At 38.9% G+C, this 21,528-nt stretch overlaps 1 protein-coding gene across 3 annotated transcripts; it reads right to left on the bottom strand.

The window, feature by feature from the left end:
* Window positions 1-602: 602 nt before the first annotated feature.
* Window positions 603-11,336, bottom strand: prr14 (proline rich 14). Of its 3 annotated transcripts, none has more exons than XM_044332032.1 (11): window positions 11,182-11,336; window positions 10,108-10,135; window positions 9,830-10,011; window positions 8,838-9,006; window positions 8,689-8,742; window positions 8,062-8,102; window positions 4,715-7,666; window positions 4,491-4,629; window positions 2,987-3,096; window positions 1,791-1,859; window positions 603-1,023 (listed from the first exon to the last, which is right to left on the bottom strand). In XM_044332032.1, the coding sequence occupies exons 3-11, from the start codon at window positions 9,970-9,972 to the stop codon at window positions 732-734; spliced, it is 3,969 nt and encodes a 1,322-aa protein (XP_044187967.1). In that variant the 5' UTR covers window positions 9,973-10,011; window positions 10,108-10,135; window positions 11,182-11,336; the 3' UTR covers window positions 603-731. The 3 variants fall into 3 exon arrangements, with proteins under 3 accessions (XP_044187967.1, XP_044187966.1, XP_044187968.1); XM_044332031.1 differs by having other exon boundaries at window positions 4,491-4,632; window positions 11,182-11,332; XM_044332033.1 differs by having other exon boundaries at window positions 4,491-4,632; window positions 9,830-9,939; window positions 11,182-11,332.
* Window positions 11,337-21,528: the final 10,192 nt, after the last annotated feature.

Below are 21,528 nucleotides of genomic sequence, written 5' to 3'. Positions count from 1 at the left end.
TGCAAGGTCATAACTATTCATGTAAAAACAGTTTCTTTCTTCCAACATGTGAGAACTGTGCAGCAGAAGAAAAAAAAATTGTTTGTGTTCTGCATCATTTTTGAAGAGAAACAGTCATTGTAACAAAAATGGCGTCATCCCGCAGCCTTGTAGGGGATGTTGTGCAGTTTTTTTTAACACTCTAGGTAGTTCTGAGAGGAAAAAAAAACAAAGAAAACTTGAGAATAAATGCTATGATACTGTACAAGTGTTTAAATCATGGAGGTCGACTTGTTTCTAGATTGTTTCATGTATGGCAGGTTGAAAATGGCCGGTGTGTGTGTGTGTGTGTGTGGAGGGGGAGAGGAAATGGACGGCAGAGGTTTGAGTGCGTTAATGAATACAAAAAGTGACTTATAATTCACTTTTATCACCATGTTTTAAGTGTTTATAACCACCTTCTATGGAGGCAATACGTTTATGGTGCTATGTTGCATCGTTCTTCAACTTGCAGGCTACAAATGCTACAGAATAAAAAGTGTAATTCTTCCTTAATAACTTGTCACCACAACATTTATATACTGATTGTGTCGACCCGAAAAGAGCTCATATGTGAATCTTCATGTTGGAAATACGTTAGAAAAGGTCTAAAGAAATAGTCGTATAGACAGCATGATCTGTTGCAGTGTTTTTTTTTTTTGTTGTTGTTTTTTTTAATGGCTGCCTTACAATCGCCATACAAGAGGCAAATGTCAACTGTCTTTCTGATCGTGTATCAGCCACAAATTCAGCTGATCGAGTTTGGCACAGAGAAGCGAGTCCACATCCTGCACGATAAGGGAGGGTTCGTCTTTAGGGAAGCCTCCTCGCCTCGTCCTGGACGTCGAAATCCCCGCCTTTCCGACGCCAACGAGCGGCTTCTTTGGTTTTCTGGCCTCGCCGACTTCTAGGAACTCCAGAAATCGTTTGACGCGCCTCTGGCCGAACTGGGACTCGGAACCGTTGCGGCGACTGAGCGGCACCTCGAATATGGTCTCCAGACGGCTGAAACACGAGTGACAAATTTCTATCAATGACTGACTTCAGTGAGTAGTAGGAAGTTTATGATGTTATTTATTACCAATGATGCATGAACAGCACTTTCCTCGGGTCAAACTTTGCTTTTTTTCTCTACTAGCAGCAACAGTTTGAGGTGAAACAGCTTCACCAACACGTCAGAAAACAAAAAATAACTTTTTTTGGGAAACATTTTGCTCTTTGTGAAGTTTCACCAACAGTTGCTTTAAAAAGTTGCAGTTTCTTGTCCTGAAGGTGCAACTTATTGTATCATTTCTGTTTGAACACAACAGTCAAGTATTTTAAACTTGTTGTGTACTAACAGCAAAGAAGAAGAATATAAAGATTAGTATATAGTCCAGTTTATACTGTGTATAAGTACTATGTAGTAGTATGTATGCAGTGTATGTTTTCTAGTGTGTAATGAGCATTGTGTGAGTGCTAGAGTTCTGCAGTTTCTTTTAGTCTTGTTTGTGACATAAAAACTATTGCATGTTTTTTTTAAGTAATCAAACATCTGACTTATTTTTAAAGTAACAAATGTCTCCGACTTCTATTAAGATTTAAGAAACACAGAACTGACTATAGATGTTTGACTGATCCAAAGTCTAAAAGGGAAAAGGTGGTGAAGCTGCAAATGTATGATGTTCGACTGTGTACTTAAAAAAAACTTGTGACTCAATGTTTTCAAAATATCTTGTGTCTATCTGTGTGTGTGTGTGTGTGTGTGTGTGTGTGTCTAATGTTGATCTTACCTTTCAGGGGGTTTGCTGAAATTCTTATTGGTGTAAATTTCTTCCAAACTAAACTCCTTCTTTTTCAGTCTGTGGTGAAACACAAGGGGGAAAAAAACAACAACACAGTTGCAATCAATCTGTATATCAATCACAGTGTTCAATAGATGACATACATGTACTGACACTGACATAAATTCACTTTCTGTGGTAGGTCAGAGTGCGACTCAGTAGTGATAATAATTTCAAACACTAACCCAACAAGAGGAAGTAGAGTGACTTATCTATAATCTGATTTTTCATCAGATCGTTATATTGTGTTTGTTTCTGCTGATCAAACATGAACTTGTATTTCTTATATCAGCACGGGAGTTTGTTTACTTTGTTTGGCTCAAAGACATCAGAGGCCTCATTCATAAAAACTTTATTAACTTCCACATATTTTACAACTTGAGTTTGTTATCAGCCAGGCGGGTAACACTAACAGATATATTGCTTAAGATTTTCTGTGAACGTGCTACTGGTTTTATAAACACTATCTGGGCAAATAATGTTTAATTACTTTAAATTTATACCAATACTTTATTCAGTACTGTGGCAGCAAAGGAATTATGACAGTTTATCTTGCTTACTTGCCAGAGTTTACAGAGTTATCTGTAACAGCTATCCTACTGCTGATCCTCACTTTCTGCCTGAATTTGGTCATCTTGCTTATCAGATTTTTTTTTCCTTTTTAGAAAGAAAAAGGAAATTTTCTCTGGTTCAAACTCAAATGTGAGTATTTTCTGGTTTCTCTAGTCCTCTACTATAATATATTTGGGTTGTTGACTTGATTTGCCATTTTCTGGCATTTTATAAACCAAACTACTAATTGAGAAAATAACCAACAGATTCATCAATAATAAAAATGATAATTAGTTGCAGCCCAAGTTGACCCAAGTTGAATTTTTATGTTAACAATGAGGCAGAAATGATAAAGTTAAGACCTGTTTGTAAGCAGCGAGTGAATAAATAAATGTAATTAGTTCTTCAATGATTTAAAGGAATAGTAGGAACACTGAATTGAAATAAATATATAAATAATATCATGTGATTGTCTGATGTTTTTACACCTCACATGAGCCACCTCCAGTTGCTGATGAAGACCTTGAAATATGGTTGAAACCTTAGAAAATCTAACAAGTGGACCTTTAACGTCATGCTTCTAGAGGTCATACCTGATGGGTTTGGGGAGGCCCATGGGTGTCAGGTTGTTCTGAGGTTTGGGTAAAGTTTTCCGAATTCTAATAGATGACACTTTTCCTCGTTCTTCGTGCTTTTGCACCACCTGAGACGATGAAAAAGTTGATTAGCAAACATAAATCATATTAAAAACATTAAGACATAGTAATAACAAAACTGAGGTCATGTAATAGCCGTTTTAACGATGTATATTATAGAACATGTGATAGAAACCTGCATCCATCTGGGAATATAAAAATATATCTGACTTTTCAAGAGGCTGAAGTATCAACGACTTCACCCTGCAGAATATAAAAAGGCTCTTTGTAGTTACAGTAGTTTTACAATCGACAACAAAAGCACAGGGACTAAAAAGCTGGAACAGCAACAGCTGTTATTGACTTTGAATGAGACCTGGTTTTACAGCCCAGCGCCCCCCGCTGAACAACAGTGATTCAGCGTCCAGCTACAATACAGAGGAAAGATGAAAAAAGGCTCCACTTCATACAAATGTCCTCTGAAGCAGTGAAAGCAACAAACAGACGAGAACCAACCGTGCTCGTTCTTTTTATTCCTGTGGAAACGGAAGCACAGAGTTGGTCTCCGGTTTCTCTACGATTACGTGTGGAAACAAATCGCCCACATTGTCAATTCATTATATGGTAACTACATCAGGAAAAATTGTCTAGTCGGAGCAGAGTGTGTAAATTACACGCTAAACGCAACACGCACACAGAACTACAGATTCCTTAGAAGCCAGAGAGCACGTTCTACTTTATATCCACATGTGTGAACACGCTGTAAAAGGTGATACACGACAGTGCTGATTCAACAGCCATAATTAAATATTTTGTGGAATATTGAATGTTACAATATGATTCGTCTCAGTAATCTACAGTTTATATTTAATTACTAGTGTTTAATTCACCCTCACTTATATAAATGAGATGGACAAAATATTAGAGCAGGTGGGATTTATTGTAGGCTACTTTAGCCACATGTCACTAAAAAAAAAAACTTACAATTAGAGCTGCAACAATTAGTCAATTAATGGATTTATTGATTGACAGAAAATCAATCGGCAACTATTTTCATAGTCGACTAATCATTTTAGAAAACAGAAATGCTAAAAATTCTCCTGTTCCAGCTCCTCAAATTTGAAGACAAAGTAGGACGTTTTAATACGCCTCCTTGAGATGTGAGAAATTATCATGCACATCTCACACTATTATCTGACAACTCATAGACTAAACAATTAACCGAGAGAATAATCAGCAGATTAATTGATAATGAAAATAATCATTCGTTGCAGCCCGACTGGCAACTGAGTTTAAATCCAGACAACAAATTTTGTGTGTACATGTACATAAACTCACGACGAAATGCCAAGTCCTCAAACTGCTTCTTTAGTCTAAGAAACAGTCAAAAAAACACAGTGATCATCAACAATGTGTTATTACACCTGCAGTACGAGATGTTTTTATGTAAAATAATGTTTACCTTAATTTCAGAATCAGACAGAGCCTTTTCTTCTCTCAACCCCACATCTTCAAACTCCTGACTGGAAGAGCTTGTGTCCTCGCCGTCATCCTCTTCCTCACTCTGTTGTCTTCTCTCAATCTTACACTCCAATGAATTCCTGCTGCAAACAAACCACGACTTCACATGAGCACATCACTGACACATTTGAACATCTTATTATTGTATAAAAGAAGAAGTGTCACCTGCTACTGGAGTCCAGGTTGGCACCAGAGGAGTCAGTTCTTTGGAAGAATCCTGGATGGTGCCATGAGGAGGAGCTCAATGGAGATGCCGAAGAGGTGGAGATGGGAGAGGAAATATGAGTGGAAGTGCCAGGGCTGGCAGCAGCTCCTCTGCTGTCAATTTTCTTAGAGAGGAAAGCCAGGGGGCTTGAAAGGAAACAGGAAGCAAGAGCTGAGAAAGAAGTGCTGGGAGAAAGTGCGAGACTAGGAGAGAGGTGTTGGCCGACGCCGTCGTACGGGGCGGATCTCCTGGAAGGGTACACCTCCTTACGAAGGCAGAGAGGGGCGATCTCCCTCTCCACTTCTACGCTGCAGACGGTGTGTCGACGAGCCCGGTGCAGGGATTTGTGGGCGTGAGGGACGAAAGGAGTGTGGTTGGACTGGTGCTGGTGGTGTGATGTGTGAATCCGGCTGTGCTGCGGTGAATGCAGAGAGGACGTCCAGGGCGTGTCGTGGGGACGGAAGGAGGGGATCTCTGGGCACGAGTAGCTGCGCAACAACCGCCTCGAAAAGCTGCGGTTTTCTGATGATCGTGTACCTGTCGTAGCGAGATCTGCATCCTCCATAGTGACCGAGTTTGTCACATCTTCACCTGTACGTGTTCTACTATGCAAAACCCTGCATTTTCTCCTTTGGTTATCTGACCTTCTTGGCTTAATGTTAACCCTTCTGGCACTTGACCTTAACCTAGAGGCACTGATGCTGCTATGGTTACCAGCTTCAGGACCAGCGGGACAAGTACTCGTTTCTTTTCCATCCTTGGCATTCTTAGATTTATTTAATTTCACAAAACAGTTTAACTCAGATTGGGAGGATGAAGAAACAGGTTGGTGATCACTTTCAAAAGGTGTCATTTCAAAATACACAGGATCCGTTGAGATTTTACCTGTGTCTTCTTTAGGCTGGCTCTCTTTGGTTAGCGCATGAAGGTTATCGCTACATTGCTTTTTCTCTTCAGTCCTACCCGACACGGAAAATTTAGCAGAACTTCTACAATCCGTTCTGAGTCTCTTGGTCGGCTGGCTGAGCCCTGTTGTCCAGCTCTCTTCTCTTTCCACATGCTGAGAGGCGCTAAAATCTGCGGGCCTGAGTTCTAGCAGCTCTGTTGATAGTTCTGATGAGGTAGAAACTGAAGTGTCTGATTTTGTAGCTGCTTGGTTAGGTGATTTCTTTTTCCGTGGTTTCTTGTTTACATTCCTGCACTTGCTTAATGTCTGGAGCTGCTTTATATCGGAAAGATGGTCAAAGACTTCAGAAAACTGCTCCTGCTCGGATCGTTTTGCAGAAGCGATTCCTACTGTGGTTTCCACATCCATTCTGTCATCAGTGTCTACGTCAGGTTTACCGAGACCAGTTCTCGTCTTCAGTCTTTTGCACGTACCACTTTGCTTCGTCTTGCTGCCTTTCTGATTGTTCTCGCTGCTTTTATCCAGCGAGCAAACGGACATAGCATCAGAGGCACATTCAGTCTGCATGAGTAACACTTTTTCATTTAATGCAGCAAGTATTTCCTGTCCACCTTTGCTTTTCCTATTTGCCCTTGTTGAAACTGCCTGCCTTTTCCTAGCAGGCTTTAGCGTTTCCTCCTCGTCCAAGATGCTATCTGTCGACACAGCTTCCTTTCTTAGTGGTCTTAGCCCTTTCAATATGCCACCATCCAAAGCCACATTTAATAACTCTGGATTTTTTGTATCCTCTGTACATGTATTTGCTGTCAACCTTTTCCTCTTCACCAAGTCTTGGGAATGACAGTCCAGTTTCACCGCCCTCTTTGCTCTCCCAAGACCTGCGGCTGTATACGTTTCAGAGTTAAGCTGACATTCGAGGTGCTGAGTATCCAAAGTGGGATTAAGTGCTTCTTCTTTAGCATCATTAAAGTTACTCTGGAGGCTTTGTCGGAGGCTTTGTCGAACCAAACGGGCACTTAATAATTTCCCAGTATCATCAGCACCATCATGGTGAAGCCAGTCTGCATCTGGCTGAGCATAACAGTCTGAGGAACATAATGACATCTTATCAGTATCACTGGTGTCAGCTTTGTTTGATCTGACTGAAGTAACGTGAGAAAGCTGCTCATCACTGACCTCTGGGTCTTCCTTTCTGACTTCAGATTTAAGAGTCTTACAGGTACGTTTCTTTAACTCAGATCTATTTCCTGTGCGTTTTCTAGGCAGTGGTTTAACCTGGGCGGACAGTTTGCCTTTCTGTTCCTCCACAACACTTGACAACTTGGATTCATGCGAGGCACTTACATTGCCAGAGGGCTGTAAAAGGAAAGAGGACCTAATAACGGACCCGATAGGTTCTGAAACCTGCTCGGATACAATGCAGGGTAAGGGGCTGTGTTGCAAAGGCACAGAGTTTTTTTCATTCTGAGTTATTGCACAATTATCATCATCAAATGCTAATTTCCTAGAATGTACAAGAGCAACACTTTTGCCATTTTGTTCGCTTCCTCCATCACGGAGCCTCGTTCGACACAAAGAACTCTCTTGATTTACTTTATCGTCCTGATTCCCGTTTTCACATTGTCCTTCTGGAACAAACATGTTGCTTGGCTCTGAGCTTTCAACGTCAGATGTCCCATCTGCCTGTTGCTCAAACTCATCGAGTTTGTGTGGATGGTCCATGGACGGTGGAGGACTATTAGCTCTGAAGAGCTTAACTGGAGTCAAAACTATCTCTGTGAAGCTGGCCATCTTCGACTTTAATGACTGAAACAACGGGCCGATCACCCATCCTTTCGTAGCAGAGGCATTTTCAACAGCTTGTTCAACAGCCAATTCCTTACATGTATCCATGTCAGATTTAGTAGCTTCGAGATTCTGTGTTGTATTGTCAGCAAACTGCTCAACTACATTTTCTGCAGCAAAGACATTTGGTTTCTTTCTTGGGGTTTTCTGATCCTTTTGCCTATAATGAAAACAGAAAACAGAAATTAGCCTTTAAGGTAAATACAAACTACAAAGCAGAAACAGTGTCAATATCTCAAATAAAAACACAAAAAAACTATGAAATGTTGACATCCATGTGCCCCTTGCTTGCTATTTCATGCCATATGGAATATATGCAAACCATACCTGGTTGCTCACAAACACAACTGTACTTTAAATACAGATTTTTATTCACTGTTATTCCAAAATTATTAAAACTGCTTTTAAAACTTATAGAATAATACAACTCAAGTTTGCAAAAAAAAACAAAAACATTTGTGTAAGCAGCTTCTTCCAAATAACTAAAAATGTTTAAAACAGACATTTTTATATCAAACTAAATAATTAAGCGAGAAAAAAAAATAGCACACTTACTTATTTTGGCACTCTTCTGCTGCACTAAAATCAAATCCATCCTGCAAAAAAAAAAAAGCATAAACATTTCAGTGAAAGCAGTACACATTCATGATTAATATATATTTCTTTAACTGCTCCCATTTTTATCAATTTCACTCATTCCCCTCTTGCAAAAATAGGACTTTTCTAATGGATTAAGATTTTAAAAACATTTTTATTTTCAATGAGTGAAGTTCAATATCTGCCAATTTACATGATTACCCATTTAGTCTTATGTGTTTTGAAACACTTGTACTGGTTCACTTCTACAATTTTGCATGACAAAGATAAGAAAAAGGAACAATAAAAGATAAAATGCATGCAGTAAAATCCGCGGTCGACGCTTTAGTGGGTCATATTAAGACACTCGATTGCTTGTCTGTGTCAGATGCAGCAGACCGTGAAGGAGGATTAAATCACTCAATTAACCCTCGCACCCCGTTCACTGTACAGGTCTCCAGTGTTGGCATACACAGCCCTACCGTACAGCTGCTGCACAAACAGATTACACGCTGAAAGCTTACTTGCATGAAAAATACAAGCAAGGACGTGTAGACAGACTATAAAAGAGAGATGAAAGACAAACGGAGCAAGATAAAAACTGACCTGTTTCTCGTGTGTGCTTTCAACTCTCGGCTGCTTGGACTGTGGCACTTGTACCTACAAGTCAGAGAGATGCACAGACGCTGCATGAGCAGTGACTCATTTCATTATTCAAGATGATTTAAATAAAAATTATTAGGTTAAACTCCTACCATGTTCCCACACTCCCTCTGTCTCTGTCTCTTGGTGGGGGACGGATTCTGTCTGGATGGTTTCTGAGCTGCGCCGTTGTCAGTGTCGCTCTGCTTTTTAGGAGTTTGGGCTCTGATCCCTTGAATGCGACCTCGTCTTCTGCTGCCAGATACTCCATCATTCACACAGCTGCGAATGTTTCAAATATCAGAAAATTCAGCCCACAAGCAGCATATTTGTTTCAGATACGGTGAAGAGAGAGAGAAAAAAAAAAAGTGCCGTCAAGTCTTGAATCATTATCAGCAAGAAACTGCTCAGAAATACATTTGTACTGGAACCAATATCTAAGCTATGGCCAACATACTGTATATCAGTGCAACATATCAGGAATATACATGATAAAATAAGACTTTTGATAACTCAATGAAGCTGGTAAAATATGCAAGTGGCTGGTAAAATTTGAACATTCACTAGCCATTTGGCACATGGACAAAAAAGTTAATTTTGCACCCCGGTTATGAGTCAGCTGTGAACTGATAATTACTGTCGAACTTGCCATGAATTTATTACAAAGGTTTGGCGCCGAGTCATGGGTGCAGCTACAGCCATTTAAAAACATTACACAACTTTGCTTTTACACCATGTTACCAGTATTTAAAAATGACAGTTACATGCTTTCTACGTTTCAGTTGATATAGTTTATATTGCTCATTTCAACTGGTGACAGGAGCCAAGTGTTTTTAGACATCTGCACCATGCATGATGACAGTATATTTAAATCAACTCCACCTAATGAAACTAGACACCTGAAGCTATTGCAATGAAATAAAACATCCTAATATCTGTGCCGGCATCGGCCAAAATATCCGCAAGCCTAAACGCATCAGACAGTCAGACATAAAAATAGACATAAAAGTAAAAAAAAAAACAAAAAAAATCTGTGCCAAAAAGCAAGGAGGGGAAAATACACCAAGAGCAAAAGAAAACCAAAAAGGTGCCAGGACAACTATACCTGGGAGTGATGGAGGAAAGGGGGAGGAGAGGTGGTGGAGGTTCACTGTGGGGGGGTGCACTATAGAAAGGGTTTGGGGGAATAGCATCTTCATCCATTGGGCAAACTATCTGAGGGAGCAAGTCAGAGGGATAAGTCAACATCCCCTTTCTCTCTCTCTCTGTCTCCTTGTCTGTCCTTCTCTGTAAATAACAACAACGGAAAAAAAAAGACATGCGGGATATCATAACAGTATGAAACACTTCACAATAGGTCTTAAAAATTGAGTCTTCACTTACTTTTTGATTATCTAGGACGGAGTTTACTCTGCAATAAAGAATACAAGGAATTAATCAAATTGTAGTGTGATAGTTAAATTAATAGCCAACTATTTTGATAATCAACTAATCATTTGGAGTCATTTTGAAGAAAAAAAAAGTCCAAATTATCTGATTCTAGCTTCACAAGTATGAATATTTTCTGGTGTCTATGGCTGTAAACTGAAAAATATTTGGGTTGTGGACAAAAAAAAAAAAAAAACTTTTATGGATGTAATCCTGCTTCACCATTTTCTGACATTTTATAGACCAAACAACTAGTCGATTAATGGAGAAAAATTATCGACAGATTAATCGATAATGAAAATAATCGTTAGTTGAAGCCCTAGTTTTATTTTTTAAAAATCACTGTCCTTAAAACTGAAACGATGATGTAAATTGAGGAACCGCCTTTATAAATAAATATCACAACTATTAATAGGTTGGGGGCAAATTCGTCAAGCTTTTGTTTTCAATCTTCACCATTTTTTTTATCAATTATTGGCGTTAGCGCTTCAATATGACTTAGTCTACAGTCAATTTGCGTGAAGTTAGCTACATCTAATAACCTATGCTAATTCTCCTGATAAAGATAGCTCGTTATAAAAGAAAAAAACTGACTACGAGTACATTTAAAGCAAATGTTTTCAATCAAATGGAAGCGGCGGTTAGACCAAAATTAGAGCGTCGTCTACTTGCTGGAATGGACCCGGTTTCGAATTCAAACTTTTTATACGTGAGCTAACGTATAAGGATGAATATTAGCATAGCTACACGTCCTGCTCGGATAAATGCTATCATAAAACCTTGTGTGAGTTTAACCTTTTAGCCACAACTGAGCAGAGCTTTGATATAACTCCCGTCAACACTGCAAGGTAAAGCTGACGCCGATATTCATAGAGGCAGTGTGTTACATACAGTTTCTACACCAGCGAATAGCCGTAGCCGGGAGCTGTCATATTTCCTAACGGTTAAACGCTATCTTAAGGGGGAAATGAACACCTCCTAAGCTCATAGTTCAGTTTTATGTAGCTAAATAACATTAAACAAACTTACCAGACACGTTTAGCCGGGCGGCAGGTTAATATTCCGACCTCACAGTAAACAACACACGCCGGACCGACGGCGCCCTACCGCGACCCGCATATATAGCTGCCCGTTTTTTACAAATCCAACTGACAGAAAGACGGATCCACCAATCCCGAGCTCGAGTTCGTTTACCGCTCTGAAAGCGCTGTGAAAGTCTAGCCAATGACAGAAGGTTTCGATGAGTCGTTGGTGAGAAGCAGCCAATAGGAGCGTGGAGATAAATAGCTCATAAAAATGATGGTCTTCTTCGTCTTCTTTTATGTCCTCGTGTGACCTTACATTTGGACCAAGCGGAGCGAAGGTTGTGACGTCAATGGCGGAAAGTAACTGTACAGTTACTCAAGTACTGTACTTAAGTACAATTTTAAGATATTTGTACTTTTTATGCTACTTTATACTTCTAATCCACTACATTTCAGAAGAAAATATTGTACTTTCTACTCCACTACATTTATTTGACAGTTTTAGTTACTTTTCAGATGAAGATTTGACACAATGGATAATATAACAAGCTTTTAAAATACAACACATTGTTACAGATGAAACCAGTGGTGTCCAACCCTTTTTTGGCTTTTGACGTCTTACAAAAAGCAGTGTGTAGTCAGGGTCACATTTCAGATGTCTATGAGTTGTTAACAGCTCCACCGAATAGTGATTTTTCCCTCTAAACTTCTCACATGGTTTCATTTCAATAAATGTTCAAATGATCCAATATTTCAGCAAAAATCAAAGATTAGAGATAAAGTCCAAAAACTGAAAACAGATTTGTATATCAGAACGTTGTTTTTTCTTCTTTCCTCTCCCATTCTCCCAGCAGCTACAACAGTAACATGCTGCTCTAACACTGATGCTTCAATATTAATAATCTAATGATGTCATATATAATAATATATCAGTCAGAGGGAGCAAACCACTACTTTTACTGCAATACTTTAACTACATCAAGCTCATAATACTTATCATTTACTTTTACTTAAGTAGGATTTTTCATGCAGGACTTTTTCTTGTAAAGTATTTTTACATAGCTGTAGTAATATTTTTACTTAAATAAAGGATCCAAATATTTCTTCCACCAATGTTTGGCGTTATAACCAAAATGATAAGAGGGAGAACAACATATGACTTTTAACTAAAGATTTATTGAACAAAATATAACTTAACCAAGGACAATTTAAAGTATGTAAATCAGTAACGTCAGTAATGTGTCGAGTATTTGAATGAGTGTACAGTGAGTGTACAGGAAAAACCTCAACCCAAACAACAAACCGCACAGCCAGAGAGAGAGAGAGAGAGAGAGAGAGACTGAATCACCAGCTTATATAACTGAGGAGCAGCAGGCACAGGTGATGATCAGTGATGCACTTCCTGCTTCACCCCTAAAAGGGAAGAACCGCCCAGACAGGAAGTGAAGAGGGCTGTCACACCCCCCTCCATATGAGCAGGACTCCACTGTAGTCTGAAAAATAGTAAGTCATAACTTGATCTGTAATGAAATATTCAAAGTATTTCAGAAATATTATCACCAGTTCCCAGGGCTAAACTTTCCATTATTTGGTACAATATATAGGCTCTTTTTACTGGACTGCTTTACCTCAAATAAAACCCCAACCAACAGGCGCACCACCCTCTTTTTACATTGTGTCTTCCTGGCCAGTTTAAACAACACTTGAGCAAACTGAAAAGACACTTGACAGGAGATCTTAAGTTGAAAGGGCACGAGACAAAGCATCAGCAACAAGGTTAGCAGTGCTTTTGTTATGATGTATATCCAAATGACAAGGCTGCAAAAGTAGAGCCCATCTCATCAGCTGCTTTGCAGTGATTGCAGAAATGTCAGTGGATTGTGATCTGTATATGCAACAAGGAAAGCCAACATCAAATCAAGTTTATTTAAATAGCACATTTAAAAACAACCAGAGTTGACCAAAGTGCTGAACAATAAAATAACATAAATAACATAACATGGTAACAGCATATCCCATAAGCATGCACAAATAAATAAGTTAAGGAACAGTTGGAAAACACAGAAGAGTAAAAAGTGAAACATTAAACCTAAAGGACACTGAGAAAACACTTGAGTCTTTAGTTTAGTCTTAAAAGTGTCTACAGAGGGGGACACTTAAAACATACACATCAAAATGTTGTAGGGCCCAAACAAGTGTAAGAGCCTCTTTTTCTATCACAGCATCGTGTAAATGATAAGACTTAAACCTTTACTGGCATCAACTTGAAGCAGGAATAGTTCCCCTAACGAGGAGCAGCAAGCACAACAATGTCTTAACCTTGCTAAACTCATTATGACATTCAGGGGCCGTATTCACAAACACTGTGAGAATACTCTCAAAGAGCTCTTAACTTAGCCTATGAAAATTTCTAGCAAGGAGTCGTACCTCAGGAGTGATTTAGGAAAATTCTCAGAGCAACTCTGAGCAAGGAAGGAACAGGAACTTTTACCTTAGTGAGGAGGTGTGGTTGACCCTGTTTGTAGGTATGACTCATTCTTTTAAAATATGTGATTGGCTGATCCAAAAAAAAAAGAAAAAGAAAAATGCACTCTTAGTGATAATGGGCATAGAATGAAATTGATCGGCCTAATCATAGAATTTAGTCTCTATTAAGACATGGTGTAATTATAAATACTATTTCATGTAATGAACATCTCTGTTGAATAAATTCTGAGCCATACTTTAGTTGTTATATATATATATAGTTGTTATATTTATTTGCTTACATTTATTTACCATGCTGGTAATTTTAGGACTTAATCTATTTGATATTAACGGAGAAAAATGGCTCAGCTTTCATCAGTTTCTATGACTGCTGGTCAGTCTATATAAGAAGCAGCGTTGGTTGGCGTGTAAATCTTTTTTTTCCAGCTGCCAGCAAATTGCAAATTTTTCCACTTGCCAAATATCTGAGTGTTGTGATCACTGTGTTGGGTGGGAGATGTGAATGTGTCTCTAATGAGATCAACCACAAACATCCCTGCATGATCTAATCTGTAGCGTTTCATGAACTCAATGTCAGTGTTTGGAGAATATTTCTCCTGCCTCTTTGTCTTTCTGCCATTTTCTCTTCTGCTTAAGAAACTCTTAAGCCTCTTAAACGTCCTCCTCCCTACTCCTAACAGTTTTTCACCTTAGGAGCTCTCTTAAGGGCTGAGATGCTTTGTGGTTAGCTTGTATCATTACCAGGATCTGGTCTTCACTGTACAGGGAAATTCTTAGAAAACGTTGTAATTTTCTTAGAATTTTGTCACTTGGAGCAACTCATTGTACTGGGAAACTTTATGAATATGACCCCATGAGACCTAATGAATTTGAAATATTTTTTTTTCTGTATAGTCTCTCCTTTTTTCTCACAGCCTATGTAAAACATATATACAGATATCTATTTTCCATTTAAGATGTACATGTATATATCTGTGTAATCTCTACATTATTTTCAATTTATTTCACCTGTCATGTTATTCTCTGGGTCATGTGATTGCCTCCCATTGGCTGTTGCTACTATATAGGTGAGGTCACGCCCATGTTGTCTGTTTTAAAGCCCTGACGAAGATGTACAGTGGTCGAAACATATTGGTCTTTTAATGATTTAACCACAGCAATAAAGGCTTTTTTAATACTTTCTTCCTTGCTGTTACATAGTAACCAAGAAGTTGAGCTCTGACACTTGACACAAAACAGTGCAAGGAAAAAAATTTATCTTGAAAAGGTGACTCAACCACCGGCAACAGCACCAGAACCTGATCATCTGGGCCATATTTGTGTTCTTCAACCTTGCAGTCATACAGTTGTTTAATTTTTTTCTGAGCAAATGCCAAGTTTTCTTTAGCCAATTCACCTGCCTCATAAAGCCTCTGTTTAAACCCATTAACATAGTCTAGCAGATTTTGCTGAGGTTTGGAGGACTTCCATTGATCCTGTACAATGGTTGAGGGTCACGCACTGTGTGCCCGAAAACAAGATCACTGGGGCTGAAACCGGTGCTTTCTTGTACAGACTCTCTGGCTGCCAATAAAAGCCAAGGCAGCCCCTCCTCCCAGTAGGCTTTTAGCTCAGTACAATAAGTGTGAATCAAAGACTTCAAATGCTGGTGAAATCGCTCGAGTGCACCTTGACTCTGAGGATGATAAACTGAAGACTTATGTTTGATCTGGAGCTGTTTAAGAACCTGCTCAAATAGCTGAGGTATAAAATTGGAGCCCTGATCACTCTGAATTACTTTGGGGACCCCAAACACAGAGATGAACTGACTGACAGCCTTAACCACTGATCTGGCAGCTGGATATTTAGTTGAGTGACACATTACCGTTAGCATGTAGCTACAGCCAGACTTTGAATGAGGCAACGGACCAACACATTCAATTATGAGGTGTTCAAATGGCTGATTTACTGCTGGAATGGGTTGCAATAGTGCAGGCGTAATAACTTGATTTGGTTTTCCTGTTAATTGGCAAATGTGACAGGTCTTGATGTATGTATGCAGAAACGTCTCTTTTTAAATGGCGCCAAAAATATGCCTCAGGATACGATCATAAGTTTTTCTCCCATATGATCAGCTGTACTGTCATGAGCAGTACAGCTGGTCATATGGGAGATGGTCTGAAGTGCAGACCATCTACAGCATTTTGTGTTTACTTGTGTTGTCTTTGTCTTACATTTAAATTTGTTTGATGATCTGAAACATTTAAGTGTGACAAACATGCAAAAAAGTAAGAAATCAGGAAGTGGGCAAACACTTTTTCACACCACTGTATATTTAGGGACCAGTGTGTAGGATTTAGTGGGATCTAGCGGTGAGGTTGCAGATTGCAACCAACCCCTCCAAACATACAGGAGAACCTACGGTGGCTGTGAAACTTGCGAAAAACATGAAAGGCCTTCACTAGAGCCAGTGTTTGCTTTGTCCGTTCTGGGCTACTGTAGAAACATGGCGGTTCAACATGGTGGGCTCCACGGAGACCCACTCCTTATGTAGATATAAATTGCTCATTCTATGGTAACAAAAACACAACTATTCTTATTTTCAGGTGATTATATTAATTAAAACATACTTATGAATATTATATTCCATTTCTGCCAAGTCTGTTCCATTAGATGCCACCAAATTCTACACAGTGGACCTTTAACAGGAAAAACCACCTGCTCCACAAACCCACAAGCCAAATTTTCCTCATTAACAGATCATCCTGTATAAAATATACTGGAGACCCTTTCCCCACCTCAGACATTTGTACCACACAATCAAACAGTTTCAGAGGAACCCAATTTTTGCACCTCCATCAGTTCTGTGTGGGACCGTGTTACCGTGCAAGCTGAAGATACTGTCTTCTCTGGTACATCAAAAATCTGATGCTTTACAGCAGATGCCACAGTTGGCACTCTTGGCTGCTCATCAGATATCGATATGTCAGGCCATATGTGCTCCGGCTACATCATTGCCTAGGATGACATCAACTCCCTCGACAGGCAATTCTGGACAAAAACACCTTATGCACGGGAACAAAAATGGTTAAACCCATTCCTTGAACGGGAATACAACTTTCTGTGCCTGATTGTGGAGAAAAAGGCAAGACTGACTCAAGTACAAAAGTAATCAAGGCACTTGAATCCTAATTTGCCGCAATCTTTGCTGCTCCCAGTTTTAGTTTGCATCTGAAAAGAAGACACCAATTTACTTATTGTAGAGGCAATCGGCACAGTCAATGCAGCAGACTTAACTTGTGACACATTGAAGCCTCTCTTTGTCTTCAAAGACAGACATTCATTTTTCCAACGCCCCTTTTGTTGACAGTTATTACAAATGCTATAATTTGTCACATACGAGTCTGTATGTAGTCTGTATTTCGGAAAAACTGAACCCAAACCTGACTGAGACCTGTCAACAATAGTTTTTTGGACCAAAGTCGTTCTGTTTTTGATCACCAAAGATACGTTTATGGGTCAATACATATTTATTTGCAAGGACAGCAGCATCATTTGAAGAGTTTGTCTTAATATCATTGATGTATGTGGCAATATAGATAGGTACAAATTGTTCAAAAGTTGCACAGTTCTTCAAATGAATCAACAGTGGATGCAGAACACCAGCGACTGAACTGCACAACTAAGCAAATTCCATGTTTGCCTGTCAGGTTTTCTCCAGTTCCGAAAACATTGTCTGTAAGCCTCTGGAACCAATTCATAGGCCTTCAGACTGCTGATTTTACTGTACCACAATCTTTATAGTCTTCAGATGTGAAAGCTACATCTGTCTCCTGGGCTTTACCAGTAAAAACACCCTTTAGCATTAAGATGCGGCCCTGATCAGGCCGATTTCTAGAATCTGCCAGCCACTCAAACACACAAAAAAATGTATCTGGGTCTTTGTCATTAAACTTTGTTAGCAACTTCAAATTATTGCCAATGTCAAATCAAACAGCTGTAGACTGGTCAATCAATTCACCCTCCTTGACCAGGTCAAGTTTATGTTGCATTATCTTCAGTTCTTCTTGCTCCATTTTTTGTTTCATCACTTCCTGCTCTGTTTTGTTTCATTACCTCAAATTCTAATTCTCTTGTGTGTATATATATATAAGAATAATTTCCCTTGTGTAAATAGTCATGCCAGTGTCAGCACAAAAGACAGTACACCGGAGAGTTAATTAAAGAATCAACAGTATGCAGTCATTGTAGAGAGTACACAGGAGGGTTAATCAGTAACTAATTAAGGAAGGGTCAGTGCTCATGATATTTTGATTATTTGCTTATGATGTGTGATTAAAGGCCAGCAGGACCTATTTTATTTTTGGATTTTAGGGAGGTTTGAGATACCATTGTTTTCAGACCAGATAAGATTGATAAAAAGCTAGGTAGAGCCCTAAATAGCCTCAACAACAAGAGGAGTTATGAATAGTAAATAAAATGATGTTTTGTGGTTTTGCACCAGGTCTTTCATCCTGGGATCGAAGCCTCGGTTTGCTCTGTCTTACACTTGCACAGTAAACCTATTCACGTTAACTCTGCCAGTTTCAAGTTTGTTCCTTTTGAGTTTAATAGTGGGAGACCTGAAGATTTATTGGCCCATCTGAGGATTTTCCACCACACTCTCTGCCGTATGAATTTTTCATGCTGTATCTGCATAATCGATAGCTCTTTCTGCTGCTCAGATGTTAGATTTGTCATTGAAGACACAGACACACTAGACAACTGCTTAGGTTTTTCTCTTACCATAATACCTTCTTGTATCAAATTACCTTTTGGAAAGCTCTTCACTGTTTCCTTCAGACGATTTGCCCAAATTTCAATCATAAAATGGTCAACAATCTTCAAAAACTGTTCTTTAGTGTTCCAATAATAGTTCAGAAGGAGACTGAATGAAACAATTCACAACAGAAGACACAATGCCCTACCTTAGTTCAGAATTTACCAAACTATCAATATACTTCAGCCTACCAAAAGTGCTTTTACCCAAAACTAAACTAACCACAGGTGGACAAAACACACTCTCCTCCATAAACTAACTAATCTGGAACTAATCTGACTGACTACACTCAACCCTAGATTTTCTGCAGTTACAGGTGAGGGGTATTTATTCACTGTAAACCAGCAGGACTGGAAAGCACCTAGAGCCTGGTTCTACCTGAGGTTTCTTTCCGTTAAAGGGGAGTTTTTTCTTGCTGCTGTCGCCAAGTGCTGTTCATGGATGGGAGAATGTTGGGTCTCTGTAAATTAAAGAAGACGGTCTTGACCTGCTCTATGTGAAAAGTGCCCTGAGATAACCTCTGTAGTGATTTGGCACGATATAAAGAAAAATGACTTGACTATGCAGCTACTTCCAGAAACCCAAGGACAAGATCCCGAGCATAGAGCTTTACTCACCTTCACCATCACATTAAACCAACAAAGCTGCAACAAGCTCTCTGGTAGAAAAGGTTTCTAAATCAACCAGGAGAAACTCCAGTTAAAACAAAGCCACTTAAAAATTGGGTTACACCTTCTAAACACAAAATTGACCCAAAAAAACCCAGTGGGTCAAACGAGACTAGACCAAAGCTCTCTACAAAAACTAATGTGTGACATTCTTCAATAATATTTCATTTTTGTACTAGTTAACCAGATAAGTAAACACCAACAACTTACAAAATACCAAATCACGACCTTCTGGACGAGCCCCCAATTTGTCACAGCCCGGCTCAAGAGGAGGACAAAGAGGAAAAGACAACACATAACTTTCAGCTAAAGATTTATTCAACAAAATATAAGTTAACCGAGGACAATACAAAGTATGTAAATCAGTAATATCAGTAGGGTGTTGAGTGTTCGAATGAGTGTACAGTGAGTGTACAGGAAAAACCTCAACCCAAACAACAGACCGCACACTCAGAGAGAGAGACTGACTGAATCCACCAGCTCATACAGCTGAGGAGCAGCAGGCACAGGTGATGATCAGTGATGCACTTCCTGCTTCACTCCTAAAAGAGAAGAACTGCCCAAACAGGAAGTAAAGAGTGCCGTCACAATATATATATATGAGTAATGTCTTACCAGACTAGTCAGCTATAGTTATATTTTATAATTAATTGTTACTTCAGATATAAACAAAATAATTTTACAGTTACTAATTAAAAGCAATATTTCTATATAATCAGAGGTAAAATATAATAAAGTACATTTACTCAAGTGCTGTACTTAAGTACAATTTTGAGGTATTTGTATTTTGTTTCCATTTTATGCTACTTTATACTTCAACTCCGCTATATTTTAGAGGGAAATACTGTACTTTCTACTCCACTAGATTTATTTCACAGCTTTAGTTACTTTTCAGATGAAGATTTGATAGACATGTGAAGCAGAGGATGGATTTTAGATTTTTTCAATATTTATATATTTGGTGATTCATTTAGTTCACCATATAGAGAACTCAATTCACTTTGACATTTGTTCTTTTTCTGTTAGTCAGTCTCAAAAAAAATCACATTAAATCCCCTTTGATTCAATGTTATAAAACAGTAACACATGAAAAATTCCAAGAGGGGTGAAAACTTCTTACAGGAACTGTATATCTGTACATATTTAATAAATATAACACAAGTGTGGACACTTTGCATGAGTACTTGATACTTTGCAACTAATGATTTTCTGCCTTAAGATTTTGAATGCAGGATGCTTACTTGTAACGGAATATTTTTATGCAGCAGTATTTGTTTTCACTTAAACCTGCAGTGCGGAGCTTTTGTTTCCCCCCTCTGACGGTGACAGTAATTACACAAAGACTGTTAATGTCATCGCCGCAGACCCCTGACTCTTTTTGTGAGGCGGTCCACCCCGGCGACGCGACACGGTTGGGGCACACTGAGGACACTCCGCCTCAGCGAACAGTCGCAAACAGTTGAGTTGTAGTTGACGTAAAACACATTACTACCAGTGCACCAGCGCGGGAAAGTCGCCATAGACACAAGATATGAAAACTCCGGTATACTGCGATATAGAGAGAGTTACCTGGCAACGATGGGCTTAATATGTAAAAGTCCTGCACTGCAGCTTTGAGTAAAACAAATCAGTTCTTCCAACACTGTATACAATTAGAAATGACTAATTATTTAAAAATTGAACCGTGAAGAGTATTTTCCTTGTCTTCTCTAACCATATTTAGCACTAAAAAGCATGTCCAGTTTATGTCATGGATGTTGATCCTCTGCCACTGATATTAAAGAATACACAAAATATTCTAGAAGAACATAATACATTCAGTGGGCACTTTATTAGGAATGCTTGTGCAATCTAATGCAATCCAATACAACAGTTCTACCACAAATTCTACTTTTATGAAGCTTATACATTTCCAATTTTTGATGACATCGTCAGAAAGGTTTATTAATGTGGTGGACAATATATTAGAAACACTTTTCACTATAATGCAATGCAGTAAACTACCTCCCACTACAACCTCAATAATAAACATAAAGTAGAATTATCACCTTTCTGATAATGTCAACAAAAACTGAAAATGTACAAGCTTTGTAAAGGTAGAATTTATGGCTGAGTTGTTGTATCAGATTTCACAGGTGTTTCCTTCTCAGTCCTGGGAGATAACACTGGTCTATCACAGCCTATATGCAAAGTAGCAATGATCTAATGGTATCCAACCAAGTAAAACCTGATCCTAAGCATATTCCACTTCACTGAAAATGCCGGCACAATGCCAGCTTTTCCCTCTCATCAGTTTAAGTAGCTTAGTGTAAAATACTCTACAAAAACTAGATAATTCTCATCAGTCTATCAGTGCAAGTCCTCTATGAGCCTTAAAATGGAAAAAAAAAGACTTATA

The sequence above is a fragment of the Thunnus albacares genome, chromosome 17 (genome assembly GCF_914725855.1).
Source record: "Thunnus albacares chromosome 17, fThuAlb1.1, whole genome shotgun sequence".
Taxonomy (NCBI): Eukaryota; Metazoa; Chordata; class Actinopteri; order Scombriformes; family Scombridae; genus Thunnus; species Thunnus albacares.
Note: the sequence above shows the minus strand (reverse complement) of the source record. Positions and strands in the feature narration are given on the sequence as shown.

Coding starts and splice junctions, on each gene's coding strand:
- prr14 (XM_044332031.1), bottom strand. CDS start 9,972: ATGTTGACTTATCCCTCTGACTTGCTCCCTCAGATAGTTTGCCCAATG. Junction 8,743..8,837: donor AGAGGGAGTGTGGGAACATG/GTAGGAGTTTAA, acceptor TCTGACTTGTAG/GTACAAGTGCCACAGTCCAA. Junction 7,667..8,061: donor GCAGAAGAGTGCCAAAATAA/GTAAGTGTGCTA, acceptor TTTTCATTATAG/GCAAAAGGATCAGAAAACCC.